The sequence below is a fragment of the Macaca fascicularis genome, chromosome 2, assembly GCF_037993035.2.
Source record: "Macaca fascicularis isolate 582-1 chromosome 2, T2T-MFA8v1.1".
Taxonomy (NCBI): domain Eukaryota; kingdom Metazoa; phylum Chordata; class Mammalia; order Primates; family Cercopithecidae; genus Macaca; species Macaca fascicularis.
In genome coordinates, this window is record NC_088376.1 from 94909118 (window position 1) to 94928483 (window position 19366).

The window sequence follows — 19366 nt, forward strand, 5'->3', positions numbered from 1 at the left end:
GTCTCAACTACTCGGGAGGCCGAGGCAGGAGAATGCAGTGAACCTGGGAGGTGGAGCTTGCAGTGAGCCGAGATTGCGCCACTGCACTCCAGCCTGGGTGTCAGAGCGAGACTCCATCTCAAAAAATAAAATAAAAATAAAGCATTAACTGTAGACAACAAGTAGCCACTGTCTGGTAGCCATTTTCAGTAGCACCCCCACTCTCAGATGCTCAGTATGCTAGAAATTGGTTTTAACACACATATATTATATCATTAATCATCACAACAACTCTATGAGGAAGGTACTATTATTAATATTTTTTAGAGGCAGGGTCTTGCTCTGCCACCCAGGCTGGAATACAGTGGCACAATCATAGCTCACTGCAACCTTGAACTCCTAAGCCTATTAATAATCCTGCATTAGCCTCCTGGGTAGCTAGGATTACAGGCACACACCACCACGCCTGGCTAATGTTTAAAATTTTTTGTAGAGATGGGGTCTCACTATGTTACCCAGACTGGTCTCAAACTCCTGGTCTCAAGCAATCTGCTTGCCGTGGCCTCCCAAAGTGTTGGGACTACAGGCACAAGCCACTGCAACTATTATTATTACTGTTATTGCTGTTATTATTACTGTTTATAGATAGGAGAACTAAAGCCCAGAGAGTTTAACAGCCAAGGTCACACGGCTGTTAAGTGGCAAGGCCAGGATTTGAACCAAAGCATCTTCACATTTTAGAACTGTGCTCTTCACCATTCCATTATACTGCCTCTATCATCATATAACTATAGCACAATTGGCTATGGAAAGGAATGCCTGGCAAAGTGGGATCATCCTCAACTCCATATATAGTAGTTTACTTACTAGACTACCAAAGGAATCTCATCACAAAGCACTGTGAGGCCACAGCATATTTGATAATGCATTATCCTCCTCTGCCCAGGCAGAAGGTTACAGACTCACTGGCCAGCAGGCTCCTAACCAAAACCATGCAAAGCCTGCCTTGGCTCTGACTGTCAAGAGACCACCACTAATGCCATCCACCTTCCTATTGTCCACCTTCCCCACAAGGAACATCTGGTCCACAGACTCCTCTCTCAGTGGTCACCTCCTCCAAAGTCACCAGGATTCCAGTTGTCAGGGTGATGGTGGGTGGGGAAAAGTGTTCAGACATCAAAGCCCTGAGACAATAACACCCACTGAGCAGGGAGATACTCTCTGACAAAGAAAATGTAAGGATTTGTTTCAGAATTCAGGAAGAAAATGGATATGTGTCTATCAATGAGCATCTGTGTGAATGAGAGAAGTGAATGGGAAACTAGAGAGGGCAGGAATTCGGCAAAGAAACACAGAATGGCGAGGGAAACTGAGGGAAAAGGGTCACAGCAATGGTCGAAGGAAGCTGGATCTTTCTAATCTCTTTCAGTGAAATGTCTCGGGCCAAACAGTTTTTTCCCATGCCCCAGGAGTGATATTATAAAGAAGACACATTACCTTGGAAAATAGGTAAATAGTGTTTTCCAGGATAATCAACTTAGCTTTACTAGCAACTCCATTAACAGAACATTTCAGGTAAGTGCAGTCTTCCTCGCTGTAAAGATCGCCAAGGACCTGGAAAGTTTTATCTTCAATCTGAAAAAAATGAAAATAAGATCTTTAAAATAAATGAACAACCCTACAGAATTAATAAGATCAGAATCAATTCTTCACTATTGGTAGTTTTAAAACATAAAATACGTCTTAAACATATATATATATTTTAAAAAGTCATGGAACTTTTCCCCTATTCCTAACCAAGATACTTCATATAGAAATGACAGGAAGATAATTAAAAGGGGAAAAAAAGTTATATAACTTATCCATAATGCTATAGATTAAGGTTCATGTAAATATATAAAGATAGCACTAAAAATATGAAACAAAAATACAAATCAAGTTATGCAAAATTATTAAAATTCATTTGCATATATTACGTTTGTAATACAAAATTATTTCTGAGTATTTGAAGTCAAATTTAGTTTTCCTGTGCCAAAGTCAGTCACCAAAAAAAAGCCAGAACCACATAATTAGATGATATTCTTTTATCAATACATAGGCCCAATTCATGGGTTTCAGTTATGATTTAAGAACATAAATTAGCTGGAGATTGGCCATAATTTTCTCACTTTAAGAGACCATACGCCAAAGAACAAAGTTCACAATGTTTCAAGGAAGCTGATAAAAGGACATGGAACCTTTCTGTTTTAAAATTTCCCTTAGGTAAAAACTCCATTTAAATCTTCTCTCTATAGTCTTCATTTCAATTCCCATAATGCTAGTGTAGAAGTTAAATGGCTATTCTTTTCAAATATATTACGTAGACTAAGGTGAAATAGGTCATACTGCAATATTTATACATTGGTTCTCATCTATCCTAAGTTAAATATGACATTTTACTATGCTTTGTAACCTACTAAAACAGCCATTTGAATGTTTGTGGAATTCTTAGGACAAAGGTTAGATTGGAAACTGTTTTGTTTAAAGATTCATGAAAACACATTTTAAAATTGTGAATGTAGTTCCATGAGCAGATAAGAACAAATTGGCAATCTACTTTACCAGCTACCATAGGACAAGAAATTATCTCAAACCAGAGGCATTAATATGAATTATAGCCCTTATACCCAAGTAGGCAGACTTTCCATGGTTTTTCTGAATCTCAGAGAAAGAAAATCTATGTGTCTCAAAGTGTTGGGAGGTCTAATACATATCACTGACAAATCTTTTTTTTTTTTTTTTTTTTTTTTTTTGAGATGGAGTCTCGCTCTGTCACCCAGGCTGGAGTGCAGTGGCCGGATCTCAGCTCACTGCAAGCTTCGCCTCCCAGGTTTACGCCATTCTCCTGCCTCAGCCTCCCGAGTAGCTGGGACTGCAGGCGCCCGCCACCTCGCCCGGCTAGTTTTTTTGTATTTTTTAGTAGAGACGGGGTTTCACGGGGTTAGCCAGGATGGTCTCGATCTCCTGACCTTATAATCTGCCCGTCTCGGCCTCCCAAAGTGCTGGGATTACAGGCTTGAGCCACCACGCCCGGCCTCATATCACTGACAAATCTATTCTGCAGGATTTGACATCTCTTAGCTCATATTAAAAATGAGTTATTCTATTTCCTGAAGTTGTACCTTACTATAGGAATTTGATTGAATTCCCACTTTTTAAAAACCATTTAAGCATTCCATTTTGCCAATGTAATGGTCTTCTTCTAATTGAGGATTACCATGAACTTTACACTAGAGGTTCTCAAAATATGACCTGTGTGTTCCTTGGGGTCCCTAATACCCTTTTAGGGCATCCACAAATCATAACAAGACTAAGAAGGCCAGGCGTGATGGCTCATGCCCATAATCCCAGCACTTTGGGAGGCGGAGGTGGGCGGATCACCTGAGAGGTTGGGAGTTCGAGACCAGCCTGACCAATATGGTGAAACCCTGTCTCTACTGAAAACACAAAACTAGCCAGGCATGGTGGCGCATGCCTGTTATCCCAGTTACTTGGGAGGCTGAGGCAGGAGAATCACTTGAACCCGGGAGGCAGGGGTGGTGGTGAGCTGAGATCACGCCATTGCACTCCAGCCTGGGCAACAAGAGCATAACTCCATCTCCAAAAAAAAAAAAAAAAAAGATTAAGGTATTGTTTTTTATAACCTCATTCTCTCATAAGTACACAACGGAATTTTCGAGAGGCTACTGAACGTGTGATAATGTTATCACTGTGATGGCTAATGGAATGTGTACTTGTGATTAGGTTTTAAATTTTTTTCGATTTATCCTACAACTCAACAACAACGATAAAACAACCAGATTAAGAAATTGGCAGAGGACTCGAATACAGATTTTTCTAACAAGATATACAAATGGCCAATAAGTACATGAAAAGATGCTCAACATCATTAGTCATTATGGAAATGCAAGTCAAAGTCACGGTGAGATACTACTACCTCACACTCATTAGTATTGCTATTATAAAACAAAAAAATAAAACCCCAGAAAATAATAAGTAGTGGCAAGGATGTGAAAAGACTGGAGCCACTGTGTACTGTTGATGGGACTGCAAACCGCTGCAGCTGCGATGGAAAACACTATGGTGGTTTCTCAAAGAATCAGAATCACCATATGATCTAGCAATTCCACTACTGGATATATACCCAAAAGGACAAAAAACAGAGTCTTAAAGAAGTATTTGTACACCCCTGTTCATAGCAGCATTATTCACAATAGCCAAAAGCTAGAAACAACCTGAATGTTCATTAATGGCTGAATGGATAATGAATATGTGGTATATACATACAACAGAGTATTTTTCAGCCTTAAAACAAAACAAAACAAAACAAAAAAACAGGAAATTCTCACATATGCTACACCATGGAAGAACCTTGAAGATACTGTACCAAGTGAAATAAGCCAGTTACAAAAGGACAAATACCACATTATTCCGCTTTTATCAGGTACCTAGAATAGTCAAATTCATAGAGACAGAGAGTAGAATCGTGGTTCTCAGGGGATGGGGGAAGAAGGAATGGAGTGTAACTGTTTAATCAGTGAGTACAGAATTCTAGTTTCACAAGAAGAAAGAAGTTCTGGAGATGGATGGTTGTGATGGTTACATAACAACTTGAATGCACTGAATGCAAATAGTTAAAATGGTAAATTCTATATTATGTGTATTTCACCACAATTAAAAACTAATAATAAATTAGTTCTTCTCAGTTAAATTGTCTAAATGGTAAATATCAAGAGATATAATTAACACAAACAAAAGTGCTCTGGTGGGTATTTTAAAGAGTGTACAGGGTTCCTGAGACAAAAAATTTGAGAGAACTGCTGCTTTTGATGTAAATACATGCACATACTTTAGGGGCTTGTGAATGTCTGATTCAAGCTTTTACTTTTTGCCAAGTTTTTATTCTTAAAGGAATAACAGCCCAACTGAGTAAACAATCAGTTAGAAACTGTATGGGGGTAATTTCCCCAAATTGGGTCTGAAATAAAAGCATAAGTTATTCTCGTAACTACAGTCATAATAGTCAAAGGCTTAAGAGAAACCAGAGAGTGAAAAAATACCCTATTCAGTATAAAAGAGGTCAGATTCAGCTCTGCACTGTAGAACAAAACCAATAAGGCTTACCTGCATGCTATAAGACCCATCATGGTTATACGTTACAGCTATGGCTACATCTTTACGGAAAAAGGGAAAAAAATGAAGAAAAATTAGAAAACATTCATTTATTTAATAACTGAGATATAACGAATCTTATGCTCAACCTGAAGACAACCAACTATTCAAAGGAAAGTCAATATCTTTGAACTTCTTGGAAATATTTTGTTAGAAAAGCATCTGTCAAATTAGTACCAATAAAGATGAATTTCAAACTTTTCTTTTTTAAAATGGAATTTCAGGGGTTTTATTTTCATTTTTATTTATTTTTTAAGACAGAGTCTCACTCTGGCTGGAGTGCAGTGGTATAATCACGGCTCACTGCAGCCTTAATCTCCTGGGGTCAGGTGATCCCCTCACCTCAGCCTCCCAAGTAGCTGGGACTACAGGCGTGCCACTATGCCTGGCTAATTTTTTGATTTTTTTTAGAGATGAGGTTTCACCATGTTGCCCAGGCTGGTCTTGAACTCCTGGACTCAAGTGATCCACCTGCCTGGGCCTCCCAAAGTGCTGGAATTACAGGCATGAGTCACCACATCCAGCCTTGAGTTTTAGATATTTTAAGGCTGTCAAATATTTTACGTATTTTTCCCTCAACAAAAAGGCTACAGTATTATAATTTTAAAAATGCAGGCCGGGTGTGGTGGCTCATGCCTGTAATCCCAGCACTTTGGGAGGCCGAGGCAGGGGGATCATGAGATCAGGTATTTAAGACCAGCCTGACCAACATGGTGAAACCCCATCTCTACTAAAAATACAAAAATGAGCCAGGCATGGTGGCACGCGCCTGTAATCCCAGCTACTCAGGAGGCTGAGGCAGGAGAATAGCTTGAACCCGCAAGGCGGAGGTTGCAGTAATCCAAGATCGCACCACTGCACTCCAGCCTGGGCGACAGAGCAAGACTCCATCTCAAGAAAAAAAAAAAAAAAAAAAAGCAATGAATTGGTAAAGAGAAGTTTTTGGTTGAGAATGGCATCTGCCACCTGATCACCTCTGTCATCTTGACTCACTAAATCTCTGAGCCTTGATTTTTCTGAGTCATTAAATGGGTATAAAATGTAATAATTATTAAATAAATGTGAAAATGCTTTATAAATGGTAAGACTATACACACCTAATAAATTATTCATGTTACAGGCCCATCTCACTTTATTGCACTCTGCAGACATTATGTTTTTTACATACTGAGTTTGTGGCAACACCATGTCAAGCATATTTTTCCATCAGCATGTGTTCACCTTGTGTCTCTAGATCACATTCTTGTAATTCTTACAATATTTAAAACTTTTAAATTATTATATCTGTTATGGTGATCTGTGATCTCTGATATTACTACTATATAATAGTTTTACGGTGCCTCAATCTGTGCCCATGTAAGATAAAGAACTTCCTCAATCAACATTGTGTGTATTCTTACTGCTCCATTGACCAGCCATTCCCCTGTCTCTCTCCCTCTCTATGGGTCTCCCTATTCCCCGAGACACTACAATATTGAAATTAGACTAATTAGTAACCCTACAATGGCCTATAAGTGGTCAAATGAAGAGTTACATGTCTCTAACTTTAAATCAAAAGCTAGAAGTGATTAAGCTTAGCAAGGAAAGAATGTCAAAAGCTGAGATAAGCCAAAAGTTAGGCTTCTGATGCCAAACCACCAAGTTGTGAATGCAAAGAAAAGTTCTTCAAGGAAGTTAAAAGTGCTACTCCAGTGAACACATGAATGATAAAAAGGTGAAACAGCTGGGCTGGGAGCAGTGACTCATGCCTGTAATCCCAGTGCTTTGGGAGGCCAAAGCAGGACTGCTTGAGCCTGGGAGTTTGAGACCACCCTAGGAAACATAGCAAGACCCCATCTCTAAAATAATAATAATGATAATAATAAATAGTGTGAAACAGCCTTGTTGCTGATATGGAGAAAGTTTTAGTGGTCTGGATAGAAGATCAAACCAGCCACAACATTCCCTTAAGCCAAAGTCAATCCAGAGCAAGGCCCTAACTCTCTTCAATTCAATTAAGGCCAAGAGAAGTGAGGAAGCTGCAGAAAAAATACTTGAAGCTAGCAGAGGCTGGTTCATGAGGTTCAAGATAAAGCAGAAAGTGCTGATGGAGGAGCTGCAGCAAGTTATCCAGGAGATCTAGCTAAGATAATTGATAAATGTGGCTACAAAAAACAATAGACTTTTAATGGAGACAAAACAGTCTTCTATTGGAAGAAGATGTCATCTAGGACTTTCATAGCTGGAGAGGAGAAGTCAATACCTGGTTTCAAAGCTTCAAAGGACAGGCTGACTCTCTTGCTAGGGGTTAATGCAGCCAGTGACTTTAAGTTGAATTAAATGCTCATTTACCATTCTGAAAATCGTAGGGCCTTTAAGAATGATGCTAAATCAACCTATGCCCTATAAATGGAACAACAAAGCCTGAATGACAGCACTTCTGTTTACATCATGGTTTACTGAATATTTTAAGCCCACTGTTGAGACCTACTCAATAGTGCTCAGATAAAAAAGATTCCTTTCAAAATATTATCACTCAGTGACAATGCACATAGTCACCACCCAACAGCTCTGATGGAGATATACAAGGAGATTAATGCTTTCATGCCTGCTAACACAACATCCTTTTTGCAGCCCATGGATCAAGGAGTAATTTCAACTTTCAAGTCTTGTTAAGAAATATATTTTGTAAGGCAATAGCTGCCATAGATTGTGAGTCTTCTGACGGATCTGGTCAAAGTAAATTGAAAACCTTCTAGATGCCATTAAGAACATTTGTGATTCATGGCAGGAGGTTGGATTATCAACATTAACAAGAGTTTGGAAGACGTTAATGACTCATGGATGACTTTCAGGGGTTTGAAACTTTAGCGGAGGAAGTAACTGCAGATGTGGTAGAAATAGCAAGGGACCTAGGATTAGAAGTGGAGCCTGAAGTTGTGACCGAATTGCTACATCTCAACAGTACTGCATGCTGCAGAGAAATCTTCATGAAAGGAAGTCACCTGAAGCAGCAAACCTCCTTGGTGTCTTATTTTACAAAATCTACTACAGTCACCCCAAACTTCAGCAACCACCACTCTAAATCAATCACAGTAATCAACACTAAGGCAAGAGCCTTCGCCAGCAACAAGATTACAACTCACTGGAGGCTTAGATAATCATTAGTATTTTTTTTAGCCATAAAGCATTTCTTAATTAAGGTATATACATTTTTTTTTAGACATAATGTTATTGGCACACAATAAACTAAAGTATAATATAAACATAACTTTTATATGCATGAGGAAACCAAAAACTTTGACTCACTTTATTGCAGTGGTCTGGAACCAAACCTGCAATAACTCCAGAGTATGCCTAGATTACATGAGTATGGAACTGGTTGACTATCCGAGGAGATGAAAATCTAAAGTTTTGTGGAGTAGAGTATATAGATCAAAATCAATTTGTCTGCTTCTGATACTTCAGTACTCATTTTGATGCTGCCAGCTCACATCTGTTTCCAGCCCCGACGTTTCTTCTCTAGGTGACCTCTGATTATTATTATCATTACCAGCTGGATGCTCCACTGACAACTTAAGATGAACACGGCGGGGCCAACCAATCTTCTCCCTCTACCTTCTTCTCCTCCAGACCTGTGAGCTCCCTGACTGGCACCCCGATGCTCCTTGTCATCCAGGCTTAAAACCTGTCATCCTTGCCTCCTCCTCCTTTGTTTTCCACATGCAACATCCTTGCCTCATCCTCTTTGCTTTCCACATGCAACAGTCTCCACTGCTGGGTTCTGTGAAACACAGCCTCTAGTAGCAAAGTAAGAATAGCTTGCAAGTCTTGAATACTTAAAATAGTTGGTCATTCTCACTGAGGTCACTGGAAGTTGCTTCTGCTTTAGACTCATAAATGCTTCTGGCATCTTATTTTTTTCCTTTTTAAAAATTTTCATTTTATAAATAGGGACAGTTACTACAATGCTGCCAAATTCTTCCCTGTCCTATGCATCTCTTCCTTCCATTCCTACTGCTCTACCCTGCCTCGGGCCCCACTGCTTCAGGCCTGGCTGAATCTGAGGAGGTCCTCTGGGGTCTTCCTGCTTCTCATCTCAACACTCAGAGCTGATGTCCTGACCCCATTCCAAATACTTCGCCTGATATTGGAGGCCCCAACCTCTCAGTCTTATTTCCTACCATTCTCCTCCATGGACGGCCTGATGCTCCACCCAAATGGGAAAGTGGGACAATTAACATTCCCTAGGCCGTGCACGGTGGCTCACACCTGTAATCCCAGTACTTTGGGAGGCCGAGGTGGGAGGATCGCCTGAGGTCAGGAATTGGAGACCAGCCTGGCCAACATGGTGAAACCCCATCTCTACTAAAAACACAAATATTAGCTGGGCGTGGTGGCACTCACCTATAGTCCCAGCTACTTGGGAGACTAAGGCAGGAGAATCGCTTGAACGCGGGAGGCAGAGATTGCAGTAAGCTGAGATCACACCACTGCACTCCTGCCTGGGCGACAGAGCGGGCCTCTGTCTCAGAAAAAAAACCCCAAAAAACCACACACACACAAAAACATTCCCCATGTATGCCCCCAGCTTTCCCTGCACTGTGGCTCTATGCTCACACTTCTCTTTCACTACGCTGCTGGTGCCCTGCCACAGCACAGAAACCTCACTGCCCATTCACATCAGGCTCACTGTCCTTGGGAAGAGTCAGCCTGGGCAGAGTAAATTCTCCCTCCTCTGAACATTTAGCCTTCTGCATACAAAACACCCACTATGATTCTCCTCTCATCCTGGTTTATAAAGAGTGATTTTCCTCTCTATCAGTTGTTCCAGAAAAATTATCAAAATTAAAATGTTCACAAAAGTCAAATACTAAAGTACAAGAACTCCAGGGCCCACACTCTTGACCACTATGCTCTCCATCTTCTCAACATACACACTTCCAAATGGCAAATTCCTTAACAGAAAAAAAGCAGGGACAAAGACATTTCCTTCTCTTCTCCACATCACTTGGCATATCTATTTTATCAAAAACTTTGTACTGAATGTATGAATGAATAAAACTTCTCCACCCTATATCACGTTGACAGGCTTTAACTCTTCTTATCACAAAGTGCCTCCAATTACACCACAGCCATTTTCTTTGAATTTATAAAATATGACATGTATTTAACTGGCACGAATGCCAACAGATCACAGTAAAGACACTACCAAAAAAAATCCTACCCTAGGTATCTCTTGTCACCTACAAGAGAACCTTAAACATCCTCTTATACATTTAATAAGGTATGCAAGTGTGGCACTTGCAGTATTCGGTCAGCACATGGATCCTGGAGTGTGGGTTCAAATCCCAACTCCACCAATTACTTTTGGTGTAACTTTTTGGAAAATTACTCATTTCTCTGAGCCTTGACGTTGGCTTAGAGAGATTAGTAATTTATAAAGTTCACACTAATAATAACACCAATCTCATTGGCCAGTTCTGAAAATGCAAATGAAATAATCTTTGGAAAGTGTTTAATACAGTAACTGACATATACCAAATACTCAATAAATTTTAGACATTATTATCATTGAGGTTGGGCAGGGTTCTGTGAAACATGGCCTCTAGTAGCAAAGTAAGAATAGCTTGCAAGTCTTGAATACTTAAAATAGTTGGTCATTCTCACTGAGTTCACTAGAAGGTGCTTCTGCTTTTGACTCATAAATGCTTCTGGTATCTTTTTGTTGTTGTTGTTGTTTTTTGAGATGGAGTCCTGCTCTTCTGGTATCTTTTTTTTCCCCCCTTTTTAAAAATTTTTATTTTATAAATAGGGGCAGGATCTCACTATGTCACCTAGGCTGATCTCGAACTCCTGCCCTCAAGCAATCCTCCCACCTTGGCCTCCCAAAGTGCTGAGATTACAGGTGTGAGCCACTGTGGCCAGCCTGGTCTCTTAAGCTTCCTATTTCATGCATTCCATTTAATTGTGGTCATGGCTTATTAGCATTTTTTTGAGACTTAGCAATATAACATTTTCTGAAAGCTGTTACATATAGACTTGGATTATTTTCATAGAATATTGCCAAAAGGATATAGTGAACAGCAATCATGTTGGCTTTTCAATTATGTACTCATTTTTTAATGAAAACATTTTTTAATTCCAAAAAACACAGCATACTTCCAATCAGTGCTTGCTGCTTTAGTGAAGAGCCATGCCAAATAACACAGTTGGCTTATATGAATTACAATCACACATGCAATTCTTCTGTTTAATTCAGGTTGAAGAAGCCAGTGAAACTTTACCACTTTTGATACTTGTATTTAGCATATAGGAGTCTAGAGTAAGATACTTCCAGATTTGGGGGGCTGTATTTCTTAGGATGAAATGAGCATAAATGGATGGGTTAACCATTTGCAGAATGCTACTATATAAAGGATGTTTGCAAATTTTCATTATAAAGGCTTGACAATATGCCCAAGGCACTTAAGGTAATGACCATCTAGGCTCAGAATTGAAAAATAACTGAAGAGCTATAACCCAATAAACTTGTGTGAACAAAATATTTGTTACTGGCCGGGCACGGTGGCTCATGCCTGTAATCTCAGCACTTTGGGAGGCTGAGGTGGGCGGATCACGAGGTCAAGAGATAGAGACCATCCTGGCTAACACAGTGAAACCCCGTATCTACTAAAAATACAAAAAATTAGCCGGGCGTGGTGGTGGGCACCTGTAGTCCCAGCTACTCTGGAGGCTGAGGCAGGAGAATGGTGTGAACCCGGGGGGCGGAGCTTGCAGTGAGCCGACATTGTGCCACTGCACTCCAGCCTGGGCAACAGAGACTCTGTGTCAAAAAACAAAACAAAAAAATTGTTACTGAGTTAGTGTCTTCATAGAGGTGAAGTGAAAAAGATTTTCCTCTGTCCAAGGAAGAGGATTCTGTCATCAGCTGACAAAAGTATTCTGCCCTACCTGGGAGGCATATTTTTATAACAGAACTGTCACAGTTCAATGACATCTCACATTCAAGGTTAGCCAGGACTCTGAGCTCTGACTCCACCCATTGGGCTTCCCACACAAACTGTCTTACAGCAGAAGGGATACAGTGACCAGCTATAGAATTCTGGTCCTGCTGCTACACTGCTCCAGCCAGAAGTTTATAAACTTCCTTCTGGCTTAAGCATCAGCCTCTTTCGACTTCAGTTAAAGAAAGTCAGTCCCTAAGTTGAGTCAACTCAAATTAGTTGACAATCAAAAATCAATTTTCTATTGGAAAACTGGTGGAAATAGCCTAAGAGTCAATGTCACAAAGAGTGGGTGTGAATCCTAGCTCGGCCACTCACTAGCCTTGACAAAATTACTTCACTTCTGTGCCTTATCATCCATGCTTTCATCATCCATACGTGGGTATAACAGTGACTCCCCCTCATTTATGTTGTGAAGATAAAAACTTACATGAGATAAGGCACTTAATAAATTATAGCTCTGCAGTGACCCACTTCCACTTGAACCCCTGAAACACTGCCTGGGCAGTGGGTAATCGTCCCTCTCTGACATAGTTTTGAAAACTGTTTTTCTTTTTTTTTTTGTGATGGAGTCTTGCTCTGTCGCCCAGGCTGGAGTGCAGTGGTGTGATCTCAGCTCATTGCAAGCTCCGCCTCCCTGGTTCACGCCATTCTCCTGCCTCAGCCTCCTGAGTAGCTGGGACTACAGGCACCCGCCACTACGCCCCACTAATCTTTTGTATTTTTAGTAGAGACAGGGTTTCACCATGTTAGCCAGGATGGTCTCAATCTCCTGACCTCGTGATCTGCCTGCCTCAGCCTCCCAAAGTGCTGGGACCAGAGGCGTGAGCCACCGCGCCCAGCTGAAAACTGTTTTTCTTATTTAAAAGTAATACACTCTCGCTGCAGAAGAATTGCAAAGCAAGAAAAAAAGTACAAAGGAATAGGGAAAAAGAGGTGGTTTTTTTTTTTGCATATTTCTAACATTCTGGCATATTTCATTTCAGCTGTTTTGCTACGTTTATTTTATGACATATTTTTAGAATATTTACAAAATATTTAAAAAGTGCAAAGAAGAAAAGCAAATATGATCAACTCTACTACCCAGAGCCAATCAATTCTATTATTTTGGCATATTTCCTTCCAATGTTTAGCCTAGGCATTTAAAAAACGTAACTGATCATGACCAGGCTGGAATCCTCTTTTTCAGACTAATGTGATACATTTGTATGACTCACATTTCTCTTTTAATGAAACATTACTTACTGTTTTTACCATCTTTAAGAGTCATGTTTCTGGTATAAGAGATATTCAGTCTTCTTCCACTGCTAGATGAAAATGGAGAGAATTGATCTAGAAAAAATTTAAAATTCAGTAACAAATTTATGAGCATCAAGCCTATGAAATTTACACCTTACAAAAGAAAACATAAAACGCAAGTCCTGGTCAGGCACGGTGGCTCACACCTGTAATTCCACCACTTTGGGAGGCCAAGGCAGGGAGATCATGAGGTCAGGAGATCGAGACCATCCTGGTTAACACAGTGAAACCCTGTCTCTACTAAAAATACAAAAAAATTAGCCGGGCATGGTGGTGGGCGCCTATAGTCCCAGCTCCCTGGGAGGTTGAGGCAAGAGAATGGCGTGAACCTGGGAGGCGGAGCTTGCAGTGAGCCAAGATTGTGCCACCATACTGGGTGACAGGGCGAGACTCCATCTCAAAAAAAAAAAAAAGAAAGAAAAAAAAACATGCAAGTCCTAAACTGGCAGCTCAGATGTGCTGTTTTTGTTCTTCTTGTTGTTTTAAGTTTAAAGGGATACTTTTGTTTACATCTTATGAAATTTCATATGAAAAATTCTAGCTTCTACTGAAGAATCTGACTATTTGCAACCTAAACTCTAATCCTACAGTGGCATAAACGTACCATGGTCACCCCCTTTTGATGGGGCAAATTCATTCCAGGTCACTAAAGTCTCTACTGCTCACTATTTTTCTTTCACCTGGCCTCTTTTACTCTTTTATGTTGTTGGCTCAGCCCTTATAGCCTTTTTTTTTTTCTTTTTGAGACGAGTCTCATTCTGTTGCCCAGGCTGGAGAGCAGTGGCATGATCTCAGCTCACTGCAACCTCCACCTCCTGGGTTCAAGTGATTCTCCTGCCTCAGCCTCCTGAGTAGCTGGGATTACAGGTGCATGCCACCATAGCCGGTTAATTTTGTATTTTTAGTGGAGACGGGGTTTCACCATGTTGGCCAGGCTGACTTAAGGTCAAACTCCTGACCTTAAGTGATCCACCTGCCCTGGGCCTCCCAAAGTGTTGGGATTACAGGCGTGAGCCACCGTGCCTGGCCCCTTATGGGCATTTGGGTGTATATCCTCTATTGGACAATATCCAGGTGCTTCAGCATAGCTAAGCTGATGCAATTTATTCTGAACCTCATATCTGTACCAATTATAAACTTTTAAAAGGAAGGTCACAGTAAGAGAACACTCCATTCTAAAAATGTTAAGTTCAGGCTCAGGAATACCACATGGGACATATTTAGATGCATTTTCATTCAATGTAAAAGGATAAAATGAGGATAGAGCACAAATCTTCTAAAGATGTAGTTTTCAGCACTTAAAACATGTTACATTTTAAGCTTTCAAAATAGCTATCTTGAATGAATCTAAATGATATAGAAATTAAAGATTCTAATGATAGGATCGTATAATAATATAGGTTCAGTATCACTTATCCAAAATGCTTGGGACCAGAAGTGTTTTGAATTTCAGATTTTTTTTTTTTTGGATTATTTGCATTATATTTAACTGGCTTAGCATCCCTGATCTAAATATCTGGAATCTGAAATGTTCCAATGAGCATTTCCTTTGAGCATCATGTTAGCGCTGAAAAAGCTTCCGATTCTGGAGCATTTTGGATTTGGGGATTTGGGATGCTCAAACTGTATAGGGTAATACAGTAATTACCAATAAAAGAGAAAAATAGATGAGATTTTTAAAAATTCTGTTTGCTCTGAAGGTCAGAGCTAGCCTGAAATGCAAAAAGTATGTGAGAGCTGAGATTCTGTATCAATTTAAAGGGCAGAATTTTTTTTTTTAATACTTTAAGTTCTAGGGTACATGTGCACAACGTGCAGGTTTGTTACATATGTATACATGTGCCATGTTTGTGTGCTGCACCCATTAACTTGTCATTTACATTAGGCATTTCTCCTAATGCTATCTCTTCCCCTTCCCCTTCCCCCAACCCCACAACAGGCCCTGGTGTGTGATGTTCCCCACCCTGTGTCCAAGTGTTCTCATTGTTCAATTCCCACCTATGAGTGAGAACATGCGGTGTTTGGTTTAAGGGCAGAACTTTCTAATGGAGAACTGACTGAAAGTATCAACTACCCGATGAAGTAATGAACTTTTAGTTTCCCAAGGTGTTAGGAAGAAGTTGGGCAACAGCTTAGTGGGTGTGCTGGGGTAGGGATGCAATGCATGTGTGTGGTAGCCAGGATGAACCCCTGTTATGGCCCTTCCTACGCTTGGATACTATGACACTATGAAGTCTCTAGGTAGACATCCAATCACAGGATGGAAAAAGAGGAAGAAGTAATTCGACAATAAGTCATGGGTAACCCAAGAGAATCTAAGTCTCTGGTGTTCTGTCTTGAGACTCTGGGACAAAGGGAGTTCCTGCAGGTACAAAGGACATAACAAAGTAGGGCCATGAGGAGTGGTGAACAAAAGAAGTGGTAAGAAATTAGCATAGGATGTGGGGAAAACAAGTGCTTGACTGAAAAGAGATCCATTTCTTTCTTTTTTTTTTTTTTCAAGATGGAGTCTTGCCCTCTTGCCCAGGCTGGCGTGATCTCGGTTCACTGCAACCTCCGCCTCCTGGGTTCAAGCGATTCTCTTGCCTCAGTCTCCCAAGTAGCTGGGACTACAGGCGTGTGCCACCACGCCCGGCTTATTTTTTGTATTTTTAGTAGAGATGGGGTTTCACTGTGTTAGCCAGGATGGTCTTGATCTCCTGACATCATGATCCACCTGCCCTGGCCTCCCAAAGTGCTGGGATTACAGACGTAAGCCACCGTGCTCACGTCTGTAAAATAAGAGATCCATTTCTACAATGTTAGGTGATTAGTTACACTCCAGTTAACGGGTTAAATAGTGTTTATGGGTGCATCCATGGCAAGTGAAGAGCTTTCCTTCATACTAAAAAACATGTCTGCAAACTTCATACTACAAAAGAAAGAATGCAAAGAATGATGTCAGTCACTGAGAGGAGAAAAGAGAGGCAAGGGTGCCATACAGAAAGAAAAGCATGTTCAGTGATGATTTGCAAAACTTGACAAGCAGAGGAAAGAGAAAAGCCGTCCGTACCATGTGCCCGAAGAGTGAAAGCGTCGGTCATGGCTTTCTCCTTGAGGATGAGACCCAGGGCTGCCTGGCATAAAGACTCTTTGGCTGCAGCCTTCCGACTAAGCAACAATTCTTTGTGGTGTTGAGGGATGAAATCAGTGTGCACGTTCCCAGCTTCAAACTCTGGGTGGCCAGACAGATTGAGTAAGAAGTCAATGTTGGTGTGCAGTCCAATAATCTAGGAAGAGAATAAAGCCCCAGTTCCTCCTGAGTGGGAAAAACAGTATGTTCAGAAAACCATCTGCTCTTTTTATCTAAGCATTTTCTACTGTGAACAACTCTTACGAAAAATAAAAAACCTACTAAGGTACCATGTGGCAACAGGACAACTCTCAGGAAAAAAAACCACAAAAAACCATCTCACTATCACTATGTCCATCCACTATTACTATATCCATCTGGACTTGACACTCAAAATTACATTTTAATATGACAAAGAGGATACTGGAAATACCGAGGCACTTACTTGACTCAGGTTAGGAACATAATAAATGTTAAGAAACATAAATGAAATTCATTTGCAAGGTATTGAAGACTTGCTGCTCAGAACGCTTCCACAGAATAGGAAGACTGCAAACAGCAAGCTGGATTGCTATACTGAGGAGAGGATAGGATTAAATGACCTCAAAAGAGCTTCCTTCCAACAATAAAATCCAAATTTTATATACTGATACAAAAATTTTAAAAGGTATAAAATTAACCCAAATACACCAATAAATGGGATCAAAAGTAAAACCAGCTATCTGAGCTTTGGGTTCATTCATTCACTCATCCATTCCTTCATTCATTTAACAGCCATTTCCTGAGCATCTCTTAAGTGACAGGCTCTGATCCAGGCACTGGGGATAGAGTGAGGAACAAAAGGTATGAAGTCCCTGCCTTCACAGTCTCTGCTGACATTCTAGGGCAACAAGTAACAATATCTGTAAACAGGTATTGAATATAATGTCACATGCTATGAAGAAAATGAAGGCTGGCTACAAGGATAAAGAATAACAAAAGGTCATACTTTAAATGCGGCAGCCTGGGAAAGGGTTCAGAGCAGGAGAGCGGGGTAGTCAGGAGGGAGCCCTGCAATCATGTAGGGGAAGAACATTCTGGAAGATTGGACAGGAATGCATGGCTGCATGCTGAGTGAGTCTCAGAAGCGGCAAGGCAGCCAGTGTGGTTGAAGCCACAGAAACCAGAGCTTTGATCAATTATTAACACAAAACAAGTTGAATAACTGGGTGAATAAATCCTTCTATGGGCCAAATCAATGTGATATGGGACTTTCTGCACCAAGGAAATTAATGTTCTACAGAAAAATAACAAACTCTATTAAAGGGATGAAACTGAACATAATTATTTTACTTTAGAGAAAGTAAACCCAGACTGCAGGCATACTGGGTAGCGAAAACAACATTCAGGAAAACATCTGCTTTTATTTCCTAAGTATTTTCTACTGTGGACAGCTCTTAGGAAAAATAAAAAACCTACTAAGGTACCATGTATAGCTAGATTTATCTACAGAGTGAATAGGATTTCACCGAAACATAGCACTGACACTAACAATTTTATTTCTGCAATCTTTCTTTTGTAACTGAAATGAAGAAGTCCTCAAACCCTGCTCTGGCCCTTGCAAAATTCTCCCATATGAAACTATTTTGTTTGGGCAATTGATGGAAATAGAGAATACGCTGACAAGACCAAGGCCTTGCCAAAGACAAAGGCTGAACTCTGGTGCTGAGCAAACACATCAAGGTCACTGGCACGGTCTCAGATCACTCACATTGTACTGACGAAGGCTGTACCTCAGTTTTGTCAATGCTGCCTGGCGATCTGCAGCCCACACGACCAGCTTTGCAATCATGGGGTCGTAATGCACGGAAACTTCATCTCCTGAAATTGAAAACCACGATAACCTCTTCAAGTCAAAACATAAAGGAATAAAATACAACAAGCAAGACGTTTTGTTACGTACATTTCACGCTTAATCCTCATAAACCCCTGCATGATAAATAACATCGACACAAATTTATTCATAAGGACCCTGAGGTTCAGAGGGCTTTGAAAACTTGCCAGGTGTAACAAGGGTGGGTCACCCAATAGCACCAGGCCCTAATGTGGTGATTCAATGGCACACAAGCTGGCTTTCCCTCTCCTATCTTCTTCTGAAGCTTCTTTTCCCTTTTCATTTTCAAAGTCAACACAATCTTCCTCCACCCTCTCACATTCCCCTTATTTCTGCCCTTAGCATTCCCCACCCTCCACTCCTTCAGTTTCCACACCAGTCAAGCAAGTTTAATAATTCCTCTGTCCTGCAGGGTTGCTGGGAGGAGTGATAATAAAGTGACAGGTGCCATACCTGGCAAAGCTGATAAACCAATGGCAGCTATCATCACTAGGATGGTTACAGTCCTAGAGAACAAGAATCTGAACCAGGGCGCATTCCACTAGTTAGAAATGGTTCAAGTAGAAAGGATGTAGCGTGTTGTAAAGAATGTTGTTGTAGGGTCTTTCCATGATTTTGGCAGGTCACTTGACCTCTTTGAACCCCAGAGTCCTCACTGGTAAGATTAGATGCCTACAGGTGGCTCACGCCAGTACTCCCAAGACATTGGGAGGCCAAGGTGGGCAGATCACAAGGTCAGGAGTTTGAGACCAGTCTGGCCAACATAGTGAAACCCCGTCTCTACTAAAAATACAAAAAATTAGCCGGGCATGGTGGTGGGTGCCTATAATTCCAGCTACTCAGGAGGCTGAGGAAGGAGAATAATTTGAACCTGGGAAGCAGAGGTTGCAGTGAGCCAAAATTGTG

The 19366-nt window shown here is 40.7% G+C and overlaps 1 protein-coding gene across 11 annotated transcripts in view; it reads right to left on the reverse strand.

Annotated features, from left to right (window-relative positions):
- The window catches only part of MCCC1 (methylcrotonyl-CoA carboxylase subunit 1), an 82303-nt gene that overhangs the window by 4551 nt on the left and 58386 nt on the right, over positions 1 to 19366 (reverse strand). For 5 of the 11 annotated variants that reach the window (XM_005546485.5, XM_074031480.1, XM_005546486.5 and 2 more), the window contains 5 exons: positions 18338 to 18447; positions 16528 to 16744; positions 13422 to 13508; positions 5143 to 5192; positions 1477 to 1614 (listed from right to left, as the gene is read on the reverse strand). In XM_005546485.5, coding sequence (XP_005546542.3) covers positions 1477 to 1614; positions 5143 to 5192; positions 13422 to 13508; positions 16528 to 16744; positions 18338 to 18447 — 602 coding nt within the window. The remainder of the gene's footprint in view (positions 1 to 1476; positions 1615 to 5142; positions 5193 to 13421; positions 13509 to 16527; positions 16745 to 18337; positions 18448 to 19366) is intronic. The other 6 variants (XM_074031477.1, XM_074031476.1, XM_045386563.3 and 3 more) reach the window with 2 other exon arrangements.